This window comes from Trichomycterus rosablanca, chromosome 1 (genome assembly GCF_030014385.1).
Source record: "Trichomycterus rosablanca isolate fTriRos1 chromosome 1, fTriRos1.hap1, whole genome shotgun sequence".
NCBI classification, from domain to species: domain Eukaryota; kingdom Metazoa; phylum Chordata; class Actinopteri; order Siluriformes; family Trichomycteridae; genus Trichomycterus; species Trichomycterus rosablanca.
Window position 1 is genome coordinate 69203798 of NC_085988.1, and position 13308 is coordinate 69217105.

Sequence of the window (13308 nt, forward strand, 5' to 3'; positions counted from 1 at the left end):
ATACAACAGGGTAGTTGGAGACTGGTAGTCCAAGAGTACATAACCGGCAAAGAAAAAGGGCATTTCTGTCTACCTCATTTCTGTCAATGAAAAATGTAAGGTCATATATACAAAAGGGAGCATTAAGTGCCCTCAGTTAGGTCTAATTTACTTTTGACATAATGTACTCAGGCATGGTCATGGACAACTATCTAGAGAAGGTCTGGATGCAGATTCAGTCACTGGTCAACACTAAGGAGAAGATTTACACTCCAGTATTTATGTGCGAGTTTAAAGGTTACACAACTGTTGGACATCCCATGACCAAATCAAACGGCAAGCAAAGACATTTAAATTCCTCCAAAAGTCATTCAATGCAGATGTGGTTCAGAGCTCCGTGCAGGCGACTGGAGTTCCAAACCTTGCCTTACTGGACCAGCTTTGTGCACTAAATCATGTTGGAAGTGAAAGGGCCTTTCTTAAACTGTTTCCACAACAATGAAAGCATATCATTTATTTTAAATGAAAACGTCAATAACATGGACTTAATAATTAGGAAGGGTGACCACAAACTTTTGGCCATATGGTGTACCAGTAACTCAAGAACTCAGTAGTAGGAGAAGATTCATGCATATGAAGCGTAATTTAATTCATTGCATCTGGGGTTCCAATTTGCCACATCATGGAACAGGTTTTTATTGACAAGGTACTAACTAGTGTAAAACTGCATTAAGGCTGCAGATGTGAAGAAAACCAAACTAGTAATTGCACCCTAGTAATGTCCTGGCTTTGTGTGAAAGGGCTTGACACTGGGCTCAACTAAAACCAATTCCTGCTCGTCACCCACTGTGCACTGTGCAGAACACCCACTCTACTAAAATAAGTGATGACATTAGTAAAGGTGTTGATCCTGTGCATTAACTGAAGCAATGCAATGCATCATACTCAGCATCATCAGTCTTCATGGCGAGACTTCATACTCCTGGCATTGGTCCACTTCTTTCATTCAGTTGCCATCCTCAAGGTTTCGCAACTCAATGTCCTTTTCTATTTATGTGCATCCTTTCAGGTTTTCAGGCTGTGACGTTTTTTTTAATCAGTCATGGTGTCTGGCTGACGTTTTTCCCTTTTTAAAAATGTTCTTAGTAATTCCATCAATACCATCGCTCTTCATGTAGAGAGGAACAACAGCACATTCTTTAAAACTAGGTGTTTTTTTCTGTTTTATGCAGTAAAGATGAACCCACTGAAGGAACACAAGACCAGGGGTGAGCTTCAGTCAAAAGTCAGCATCACTACTTAAATGCTGAAAATTCCCCTACAGGAAAGAAAAAATAAAACATGTTTAGCACTGAGAGTTCCTACCAAAAGCAGGAATAAAGCAAGACCAGGATCACAGATCATACAATTATACAGATGTTGTGTTTATGATTACCGTAACCTCCAGCCTGGATGGGTGTTTTTGGCGAGGCGCAGGCATACAGACTGAAGTCTTCTGTTTGAAAGCCAGCGCGGTTCAGTGACGGCTCAGAAGCGCTGCGATGGATTTTGGGTAAAGATCGTGCTAGCAGTTCTATGGAGGCCAGGATCTGGGGGGAAAACAAATGTACTTTTTTATGCCAAAGTGTTTATTTTTAAAAATAGTTGCAGAGGTTTACATATTGTGCCAACTAGGGTGGTCAAAAATCAAACCAGAGATGCACCAGAAGCTTGCTGATGGTTATCAAAAGCATCTTCTACAGGACGTCTTCAGAAAACTCAAGGTGCGTTTTATTTACATTTACAGACACCTTAATCCAATGTGACCTGCAATTGTAACCGGATACAATTTGAGCATTGGAGGTTTAAGGGCCCACTCGTCATTACCCAGCAAGGGTGGGGCTTGAACCACCAACCTTCTGATTACTAGTCCAGTGCATTAACTGAAGAAACTGTAAAGTCAGCAGGATATTAAATACACATGATACTTTTTAAGTATACATTTAAGGCCACAGTTCACACTGATTTATAAACAAGGAACAAAGCAGAGGCATTAATTTATACTTCAGCCCACACTGCTCTTAAAACGGACTCCACTTATCAGGAAAAGGCTTCTCACGAGAATTAAGTCAAGTTAAAACACACTTATTGAAAAATTAAAAGGGTTTCCCAATACTTTAGTCCATTTAGAGCAGTTTTACAACAGTATCGTGCTAGTATACCCCACAAATGTACAGTCAACCTTTTTATTTCAGTCCTCGATGTTTGAAAATAGGCAGACATCTTTCTTAGATTACTTTTTTAGATCAGTGGTTCCTAATCTTTTTGTCAGCTGGGACACAATGGGATGCAACAATGGTCTTATAGGTTTGACAAATGCATTATTATTGAATAGGATCAACAGGAATTTAGTAGAGTACCTTAGTGCGAGCCACACCTTCAAGTTTTTTTTTTTTTTTTTTTTTTTCAATTTAGGCTACAAATGGCAGCGGGCAGTATCTCGAAAACCCTTGGCTAGGACTATTAAGATAAAGCTATTTAATATACTTTGGTGCCATCTTGTGGTGGGCACAGATCAGTAGCAAGATTATAACCTGAACTATGAGCTGGAGAAGACATGAAGCAGGTGAATGAAAGCTGAGAGCATTGTGATTCACCTGGAACCAAGGCATGGTCAGGAATGGTGATGTGGTGCTAAAAGGCCAGGATTACACTGACTGCATTATGGTATAGGTAGAATATATACATATACAGACATACAATACAACGAAATTCTTTCTTAGCTTATCCCAGCTTGTTTGGAAGTTGGGGTCAGAGCGCAGGGTTAACAATTGTACCTGCCCCTGGAGCAGAGCGGGTTAAGGGCCTCAACCTCAAACACTCAACCTTTGGATTGATGGCCCAAAAACTATTATTTTCTAATTAGGTGCTGCTTTTGAAATTGCAGCATTGTAACATGGGAGCAGAAGTGTGTTCTGCCTGGGGTGTAAGTTGTATGATAATGTATGATAACCAGTTACCACTCTCTATTTCTTATAATACTTTCATCATGCACTGGTCTTTAAACTACCAGACATTGTATGGCATACATTTTAACATGTATACTTTATGGCCAAAAGTATGTGGACACCACTTGTAATTATTGAGTTTGGGTGTTTTATACACTTGTTTGCAGTGGATGTGGCTAAATCAATTGTATAAAATAAACAAATGCTTTGTAATATTGGAAATCCCTAATCTGGGGAACCCCAGTGTCCTGCACAAAGTCCTGACCTTGTTCCTATTAAACACGAGCCAGGCCTTCTTGTCCAACAGCAGTAATTGTGCTTACAAACACTTTTTTGACTGACACCCAGAAGAATGGAGGCTGTTATAGGCACAGCAGGGAGAGGAAAGTTGTTTGTGGGGAAGCAGGGGGACTTCATATTATTAATTTATTAGGATTTTAATGTCATGTTTTACACACTTTGATTGCATTCATGACAGGACGGGTAAATTGTCCTCACTGCTTTAAAAATCGCACACGGACTTCAACAAACATGCTGCACATCACACGTGCCATCCACATTGTTTCGTATGCACATTTGCACCTTTTTACTTGAATATCTATTGCACAATTTTTTTTATACTTGAAGTCTGGCAGTGTACTGTACTATACATCTGTATTGCACACTTCATTGGATGCTATACTGTTGTTGTTGCTGTTATATTTTTTTATTCTATGTTTATATATAGTACAACTTTCTATTATTTAATTAGATGTTTATATGTTGACACCAGCACCAAAAGAAATTCCTTGTACACCTGGTACTTTGCGAAAATAAAGATTCAGATTCTGTTACACATGATTCATCAGTTCAAGTCTTTAATGTCAGACACAGTGATGAACAATTTTGTATCTCCAATTCACCTCACTTGCATGTCTTCGGACTGTGGGAGGAAACCCGAACTTCAGGAGGAACCCACGTAGACACAGGGAGAACATGCAAACTCCACACAAAGGACCCGGACCGCGCCACCTGGGAATCGAACCCAGGATCTACTCCCATGGTTTTGGGAGAGGATATTCGAAAAACTCATAATGAGTTGTCCACATACTTTTAATCACGCATGAATCTACCATACTTAATTACCTGAGGGAAAAGAGGACGCTCTTCTCTTTTCTTCTTTAAGCAGTCAGCCATTAGTCTCTTCATTGCTTTGGGGCAGTTGCTGCGCACTTTGCTAATGTCTGCACTGAGGTAACCTCGGCCCACCATGAAGATAATCTACGAAAGAATTAAGACCTTCAGTCAATAGTGGCATAAAATACATTATAAACGTGTAGACGTCTGCAGTGTTAATAATACATTCGGACATACTGGTGATTGGGGCTGCAGATTTCGCCAGTTCTTTTAAACCGATAACCGACTGTCACACTACACCGAAGTTAACACTACACGACTTTCCAAGTTGTCAGGTCGCTGTATAGTTCACACTACACAACTGGATCTCTTGTAATGTGGTCTTTCAAGTTGTTGTGGCTTTCACACTACACGACTGATCGGCGATAGCGGGTTTCACACTACACGATCTATCACCAACTGGAATCGCAGGTGAGCTTCTCTGGTCTCCCAAACTACGTTTTGTCATGAAAACAAACGCGAGAAATGACGAGGGGTTTAATGATACCACGTCCAAAAATGCACGTCAACAAGTAGCGAGTGATCAAAGCTTGTGCGCTGATGTGCAGCATAAAAGCAAGTAGGACAAATAAAGGAATCTGAGTGGATTTGGATTGTTTGTTCTGTAGTAAGTTGGAGGTTAATAAATATTTTTTGCAATTCAACATTGGTGTTATGTTTTGTAGGGAACGATAAGGTCAGAAATTCTGTAAAACTTGTGTGTGTCCCTGTCCCACCTTTTTACAACTCCTCCCCTGCGTTTCCCCTCACCCCATATCTTGCGTTATCATTGGCTGTTCGACACCGCACTCATTGCCAGTCGGCCGACTCATATCCAGATATCTAGCAAGCTAGATAATTATCTTTAGACGCCGAGCACTCGGCCGAGCGGATTGAGTTGTTGAGCAGTTCAGACACAGCGATTGAGAGCCCAGTTTCGATCGCAGAGCGAACGCCGAGTTGCTCCCGAGCCGGCAAATCTAGTGCCGACCAGTCGGCGAGTTAAAATCAGGGCAAAAAACGTGTAGTGTGAACTAGGCATAAAGCTATTCCTGACAGCATTAGTGTATTTATTATAAGATGAGCGGCAGACTTCTACCTTTGTACTGGGATATGATGCAGAATATCCACGTAATTTCAGTAAAGAGAAAATGTTACACGCAGGTCCTCGTGCAGAGTTCAACATGCAGTCAGACTCCATACTGACACAAAACTGTCTGTGATTTCAGTGTCATCTAATACTGAACAAACAGTATTAGGACATTTATTTTTAAAATAAAATAAATAAATAAGAAAAGTATGTGTGTTCAAGTTATAATCTTGGAATGCATTGGCACTCAATGAGGATGGGTGAAAGTGCATTACAAATCAGCACTCTCTGACCAGATGTGCAGCTCTGCTCTGAACCGAAATCAGTCATGAATTTGAATTTAAATGGCATTTTAACTGACATCAATAATTGAACAATGGCTTTTCTGACAGTTATGGGTTAACTGGTTAAGCAGCGTATACTCAGTTAGATAAATAGAAACAGTTATTGATGTAAATAAAAACACCTATGATTCTTGAGTTGTAAAAAGCCTCTCACCTGGTCTCTGTTGTTGATGTTAGAGTAAGGTAATGCCCCTGACATCAGCTCATACAGCACAATGCCAAAGGCATAGACATCTGACTGAAAGCTGTATGGGTTCTTATCCTGCAGCCGGATCACCTCAGGAGCCTGAACAAAACATACAGGTCACTAATTAAGAAAACCATTCTGTTTCCTATGTCCGACCAATTTAGAAGATAAACACTGAACTGAAATTTGTATTGAACGCGTGTGACACTGATACTGGTTTATTATATGATTGACTAAACTAATAAAGATTTCTCTAAAATAAGGATGGAGCAGTACAAACATTTTACAAATTGCCATGCAGTTCAAATATGGCCCGCAATATACAATACCAGTTAGTGCTGTGCTAGGATATGTTGTCACTAACTATAAAAACTTACATCCTGTCAATTCAACTTGATCTCCAGTCATTAATTGCAGCCCAATTGCTCATTACACATTAAGATGTCACGAATGTCAGTTGTCTTAGAGAAGAAACACACCCCTACTGTACCTGGTCTTACTGTGAGCTGAATTTACAGGTCGAAATCATACAAGGTGGTAAGCTGTGCAATTCTGACTTTAGCTCAGGCAGAGGAGTTGAATAAGTTCTTCTGGGCTCTAGGCCATCATAAAGGTCATCTAGTGACTTTAAAAAGCAGACTGAAACACTCTGAAAGGGAGTGTTTATAAAACTGCTGATCTCTTGTAGAAAGTGTTTGTCAGTTCACCGTATTAGGAATTTGTTTATTATTTAGATCTAACCAAGGCTAGTATAGTAAAAGATGCACTAGTGAGATTCTTTTAGAAAGCACAGAATTCATAGTTTCAAAAAGCAAGGACATCATACTAAATAATTGTTTACAGAACACTACTACACTAATGTGCAAAAGATGAGAACATTATCACCATACAAATATACGTAAATAAATGTTCTGCTGGGAGTATTAGCAGCATTTCCACAACAAAAACCTGTGTTTAAACATTCAAAAAGCCAAACATTTCCAGTTCGATTCATCACTGTGTCCCAGAACTCTGCAGGCCTACCCAAATACCTTCTAGCATATTCCAGTCGACCCACCCTGTGCTTCTTGGTAACGCGTGCGTGGTGAATTCCAGCCATGAAGTCCTTGTCTGTTAAATGATCTTTGTATTGTTTCCACTGACACATTTGTCCCAGCCTTCACCAGGTCCTTCTGTAAGTGTTTTCTTCATTGCCCTGATGAGATTGCTAAGGCCTCTGTATAAAATTATGGGCGTATCTCATCGTCAGGCAGGTTTGCTGCTGCATTATTAAAAGACTTAAACGTCTGGAAATTTCTCGTCTTGGACAACTCATTTTACCCACTGCCCTTTTGGTGAAATCAATTTCTATACAACAAATTTTATACAGAGCTTTAGTGTTTAGCATGGTTGCAACGCATCACTGCTGCAGCAAATTAAGGGTTGTTATTGAGTTTTCAATGCTTTAAAAGCAATAGAATTTAAGATCAGCAAATTTATTTATTTTATTTAATTATTAGGATTTTAACATCATGTTTTACACTTTGGTTACATTCATGACAGACACGGTAGTTACTTGTTACACAAGATTCATCAGTTTACGAGTTTAATGTCAAACACAGTCATGGACAATGTTGTACCTCCAATTCACCTCACTTGCATATCTTTGGACTGTGGGAGGAAACCGGAGCTCCCGGAATAAACCCATGCAAACTCCACACAGAAGGGACTCGGACCTCTCCACCTGAGGATCGAACCCAGGACCTTCTGCTGTGAGGCGACAGTGCTACCCACTGAGCCACCTTGCCGCCCCAAGATCAGCAATTTTATGGGGTTGAATGTGACATTACAGTATTGACAAAATATTATGCTAATTTAAAATACTGCATCATTCATTTACTTTTTTAGGCTTTTATTTTGTATGAATCTTACTGGTGTACTTACCATCCACAGGATTGAGCCAGACAGCTGCTCAAACTGGTGTGATCCACTCCAGCGTGATTTTACTGTAGCGAGACCAAAATCACCAATCTTAACTGTCAGATCTTCATGCAAGAAGATATCTGGAGAGAGGTGATGTTAAAGTTCACAAATTCTAAACGCAGATGGGTTTATCATCTTATTATCTTTTAGTCCTGCTGCATAATTTGATCAAAAAAGTGCAGCTGTTAAATATGCTAGTCCACCAGTCCTGAGATCTTAAGCTCTCAAGTTTGAATCTCAACTCAGATGATGCTGTCAGATGACTGGATATCATTGGGTAATTGGATGTGACTAGATTGGGAGAAAAAATAGAAAATAGAAAACAGGCATAATGTTTATGATTAAAATCATTTTCTGTTTGATTAAATAAACACGCCTAGTAAATAACCGGTATGCTGTTTAGAAAGGATACTGTTGCTCTTCAGATCCCTGTGGATGATGGACTTGGCGTGCAGATAGCTGCAGAGAACAAGTATAGAGTCATAACAGGACATAAAAACATTTGCCAATATTACTAGTTAAATGTTAGAATCTTGCACGTCTTTCACTCTTGAGCTTCAGGAACTTACTCCATGCCCTGTGCTGTCTGACGGGCAATGTCGATCAGTTTGATCATCTCAAACTTGGTCTCGATGATGTGCAGGTGATGGTAAAGACTGGAGCCTTCACACCACTGCGTGACAATAGCCAGCTGTGGTTTAGTGGTGTAGCCCATGAAGAGCAGGATATTGACATGTCGGGTTTTCCTGAAAACAAGACAGACTGAGTTGTAAGGGACATGTGGGGGAGAAAACCAAGGTGTGAAAAAAGGAAATACTTGTTTGCCTTTTCAAACAACAGCATTAAAATTATTTGATACAAATAATTTACATGATACAAAAAATAGCTGAAAGTCAACTATTTTTAAAGAAAGCAAATATTGTACAGTGACAGGGGAAAATGGCAGGCAACAACAAAATGTTATTCAGAAACTTAACATTACGCAAACAAAAAGTAAAAAAGTGAGGGGTAAGCATGGTGGGTCTCACTTTATTTAACGAATGTGAAATACTGCCCTCATGTATTTTATCAGTTATTTGTTCATTGTCTGGGAGGAGAAGAACCAACTTTTTATTTGCTAAAGGAGCATAACAATGGGTTCATCAGGATAAGAAGGAAAGCGTGTGAAGCAATGTACCCATTATGCATCGTGCCCACTCTATGGCTCAAATTGTGGTTCGTTCAGGGAGCATGAGGACTCCTTTTTACACATGCATTGACCACCAGTCCTGACCTTAACACAACTGAAAGGCTCTGGGAGAGAAATTTAACTCATCATCAATACAAAATCCCAGCCAAAAACTAATGCAACACTGAATGGAATGAAATGTTGTGATATTGCATAAAACTGTCAAAACAATGACATGGCAAATGCAACCTGTAATCAAGGTTTAGAGTGGTTCAAGGTAATATTAACATGTGCAACTTTTTGGCCAGGCAGTGTACATATCAGAAATATGTTGGTAAAAACACAAAGCAAATCTGGGCAGCAAGAAGACTTAAGACCTCATAAAGGCCAGATGAGTGGGTTGACGTATCTCTTAAACAGCTATGGGTCCTCACAGGCAGGTGAGAATCCGCCAACTGTGGTGCAAAGGGGGAAAAGCCACAAACTGCCGACAGGTTGTTGGACAGCCAGGACTCAGATCAGGGCACGGCAGGGACCAAGAGAAGGGCTACTGTGGCTCAATTTGCAAAACATTTTAATACTGGTGAGGTGACTAGGTTCCTTATAAGCACCTGCAATAGGCACACAAACATCAGATCTGAACATTGGAGCAATTGAAGAAAGTTGAGTGGTCGATTGGTAATTGTCACCATATTGGAAGCCAGTCCCAAATAATCCAAAGATCGGCAGTTGGGATACTTTTTATTTATCAGAACACTGTGCAAGACTTTTTACAGTGATGTTTTCATCATGCACTTTTACAAAACCCATTTTCAGAAAAGTAAAATGTAGTAAAAATGTAAAGCTGTAAATGGATAAAAAGCTTGAACTTTAAAAGTACAATGTTGGAACAGAGGCAAAATAAGACAAAGGTTATACAAGCAGCTAAAGTCTTGTGTTTTCACAAAAATGAGCAAAACTACATTAATTAGTATCTTCAATTCCCAAACTACTAAAAAGTATAATTTAAAAAAGGTGATATGACCCAGAGGTAAACATACCTCTGTCCCAACTTTTTTGAGTGTGTTGCAGGCATCGATTTAAATTTTTTGTCTGTTAACAGTTTAAGTAAATTAAAAAATTACAGATTTCTGTTTTTATTGCATTTAGAAAGTATATCAGCTCTTCTGGAAATGAGGTCTGTACTACTAATGTCAATTTAACATGTTTTGTATTCAAAGTGAACATGCGTTCCTTACCTGAGGACCCCCACTTCATTCTTAAAGGCCTGTAATTGCTGAGGAGTGGGAGCAGTGACATTTAACATCTTAACTGCCACGTCACCTGTAAGGACAAAACATGTACTGACCACTAAGTTTGAAAAGCAAACTTAGGAATCCACATCTGAAAGATTTACATCTCTGTGTACAATACACAACACACAGAGCATGATACATGGTACCTATATATAGTTAGTTCTCTTTTTCTTTGCTCTACCAAACATTTTTGCAATACATACATTAAGTAAAGGGGAATATCTGAGGTTGAGTACATAACAGTGGTGTAAATGTTGATAACTGCCATATCTTGTTTTATAATTTCCGGACTTCTGAACTTGAAGTTTATAAAGACATACCATGCCACTTTCCTTTGTAGACTGTCCCAAAAGAGCCAGATCCTATCCGCTGGCCTAGAGTAATCTGTCCCTCTGGAATCTCCCAGTCATCACTGGAGTCTCGTCGGCCCAGTGTTTTCTACCAGAGGAAACCCCAATTAATAAAACATATAGAATACAATGTCCAATATCAAATATCATCTCTAACAGAATATTTTCACTATTTACTGTGTATTTACTTTATGTGCCACTTCAGTAAATTTCAAAGTATTTGGAACATAATTAAAATGTATGAATGCAAACAAGACTGGAACTAACTACTGTAAGTAGGGTAAATGAGAAAGTGTGTTTGAGCTAAAAAGCAGAGGACACTGGGGAGTTGCTCCACATAACCTTAAGAGCTGATGTCTGGTAGCCTGGCAAGATCAGACTAATCGTGGTGCAGCAGTGAGGAGGATTTAGTGTGCAATCACAGCAGTATCTGCTTACCATTTTATTGCGGTCCTCGGACGAGGACGACGATTTGCGCTCCCGCTGTTGGCACGGTGACTTCTGTGGCATCTTCACATTGGTCAGGGAACCGGGCAGGGAGGCAGGGGGTGTGGCTGAGAGTCCAGTGGTGGAGCCTTAAATATGAATATGAAAAAAAGAAACAAAACAGGTTTGATTCATACAAATATGACAAAACAAGAAATAATAAAAGCAAGTGGCTAAATGAGTGAACATGTGAACTTCATGATGATCATACACTAAAGTCTAGGTTTTTTTTTTTAAAGGCTCGCCTAGTACCGCTCTAAAACAGCTGTTTACATTAAAGCTATATGTTCCAAAATCAAGCTGGTATCACAATGGAATGTTTATTTTAGCACATCAATGTTTAGCACATTTATAGAGAATGAAGACTATGCACAAAATATTCATATTTATGATTAGATTTTCCACTCCACTTAGACATGATAAATATAATGGTTGGCAAGTTCAGCTAAAGTTTACTAAATGCTAATTAAAAATAATATTATTGATTCTGGTACATTAAATTACAAGCTCCTTATCTATGATATTTACAGACGAAAAGATTAATCCATCCTTTAGATCCATCTGTTCTCTATTTGCTAAAAATCAATGGATGTCATCAGCTTAATTTTTTAAAATAAAATAAGCATTTTGACATCTGCAATGGTTAATTGCATTATATGGTATTGTAATTATAGATCTGCACTTTTGAGGTATAGCAACTAAAAAACCAAAAAGGTTGTTTAAGTATTTATTGTATTATATGTTTATTGTAAAAAAAATAATTATTGGAAGGGTTAGCTTAGCAGTCAAGCATACCTGCGGTGCTACAGGGAGACCTATCTGGCTTCATACATTACGTGACCAGGTTAGCATTATTAGAAAGCAGTAGAGAAATGTGTTTTCAACTTTCTTAAGCAGTGGATTGTTCAAACAAAAGGCCCCAATCTCCAGATAATGCTGTCTCACCAATCAATAATATATTTACTTCCAGCAATCCTTTATCAAATATCAATATCAAAACAAAATACAGTGAAATTTTATCCACGTGGGTGGCGGCCCACCAGCTGTTACACCAAAGATATAAAAAATATACTTATTTTAAAAGAAATTTGGATTTTTACAATAAAAGAAAATTAAAGTAAAAGTAAATTTCTGTTTGTTTACAAAGATGCATCATTGTAATAAAAATGTTTAAATAATGTACAGCATAACAAAATAAATAACATCAAGTATTTCACCTGGGTTTGGTTCGATGTAATGACGCTCAGTAAAATGCTGTTTTGGCTTTCGCTGCTTTTGTTTGCACAGATTGCACAGATTAGGGTACAAATGTTTATGCAGATACTGCTCTGATTTCAATGTATTGCATGTCCTGGTGGTGAAAACATGTCACACCTCTGACAGAATTATTATTTTTCTGAGACCTTAACAAAGACTATTTGAGGTAATAACGAAAAATAAAAGGCCACTCTGGGCTGATTTTGTGGTACTGGGGTGGGTATTAAAAGTGTAGCAGTTGTATAGCAAAAAGCTGTTGTTAAAGACCACCAACATGGGAAAAAGAGAGCAAGTGTTCACATATATTAGCTTTACTGTGCAAAGAAACATAAGACAAGGTATGGCTGGATTGTTGGGCAGAGATGACACTAAGATGTTAGATAAGGAAAAGCTGTTTAGTGAGTATGATTGGGCGTAGAGCGTCTGAGAAACTCTTACCTCCATCTGACCTCTGTAAACCTTGATCACGAATCAAGTCCTAAAACAGGAAATGAATATTAGCACACAAGTTTTGAAATTTACAGTGCCAGTATACTGACACATACACTTCCTTGTTTGCTTGTGTGTTCATTTGCTCACCTCAATGTTGACTGGCTCGATTGAGTTGATATGTACGTTAGGAGCTGAGGAAGAGCGGTCTCTCTGGCCAAACTGATTACGGTGATCCTCCTCTCCTGGCCGGAAATTTGGGATGGGGATAGATTTGGATGGGGACACAGTTGGGTGGCACAGAGACCTGAAGGATATACAAACAAAATTATAAGCATATTGGTCTGATTACGGGGGCTACATGGTATCCCATGGCTGACCTTACCCCGTGGAGTCAGACGGTGGGATGGACGGACACAACTCTACCACTGGGGTGGTGCCCTCTGAAGAAACATCCCCCTGTGGCTTTTGGTATACAAAAAACTTGGATGTCAATAATAAACTGCAGGAAAAGGGAAATAAAATAAGAAAGATTAATGAAAGAATGCAGGAATATTATTATTATAGCAAAATGTTTGTGCCATTTTATAAAAGTAATGTTTGTAATAGTAGTAGCTAA

The 13308-nt window shown here is 38.9% G+C and overlaps 1 protein-coding gene across 1 annotated transcript in view; it reads right to left on the reverse strand.

Moving 5' to 3' along the window:
• Nucleotides 1-293: 293 nt before the first annotated feature.
• braf (B-Raf proto-oncogene, serine/threonine kinase) overlaps nt 294-13308 on the reverse strand; it is a 31865-nt gene continuing 18850 nt past the window's right edge. Inside the window, exons 7-19 of the mRNA XM_062995837.1 lie at nt 13075-13191; nt 12840-12996; nt 12699-12738; nt 10956-11092; nt 10488-10605; nt 10111-10195; nt 8274-8450; nt 8117-8163; nt 7666-7784; nt 5710-5841; nt 4092-4226; nt 1415-1568; nt 294-1297 (exon numbers count right to left, since the gene is read on the reverse strand). Coding sequence (XP_062851907.1) covers nt 1275-1297; nt 1415-1568; nt 4092-4226; nt 5710-5841; nt 7666-7784; nt 8117-8163; nt 8274-8450; nt 10111-10195; nt 10488-10605; nt 10956-11092; nt 12699-12738; nt 12840-12996; nt 13075-13191 — 1441 coding nt within the window. The 3' untranslated portion in view covers nt 294-1274. The remainder of the gene's footprint in view (nt 1298-1414; nt 1569-4091; nt 4227-5709; nt 5842-7665; nt 7785-8116; nt 8164-8273; nt 8451-10110; nt 10196-10487; nt 10606-10955; nt 11093-12698; nt 12739-12839; nt 12997-13074; nt 13192-13308) is intronic.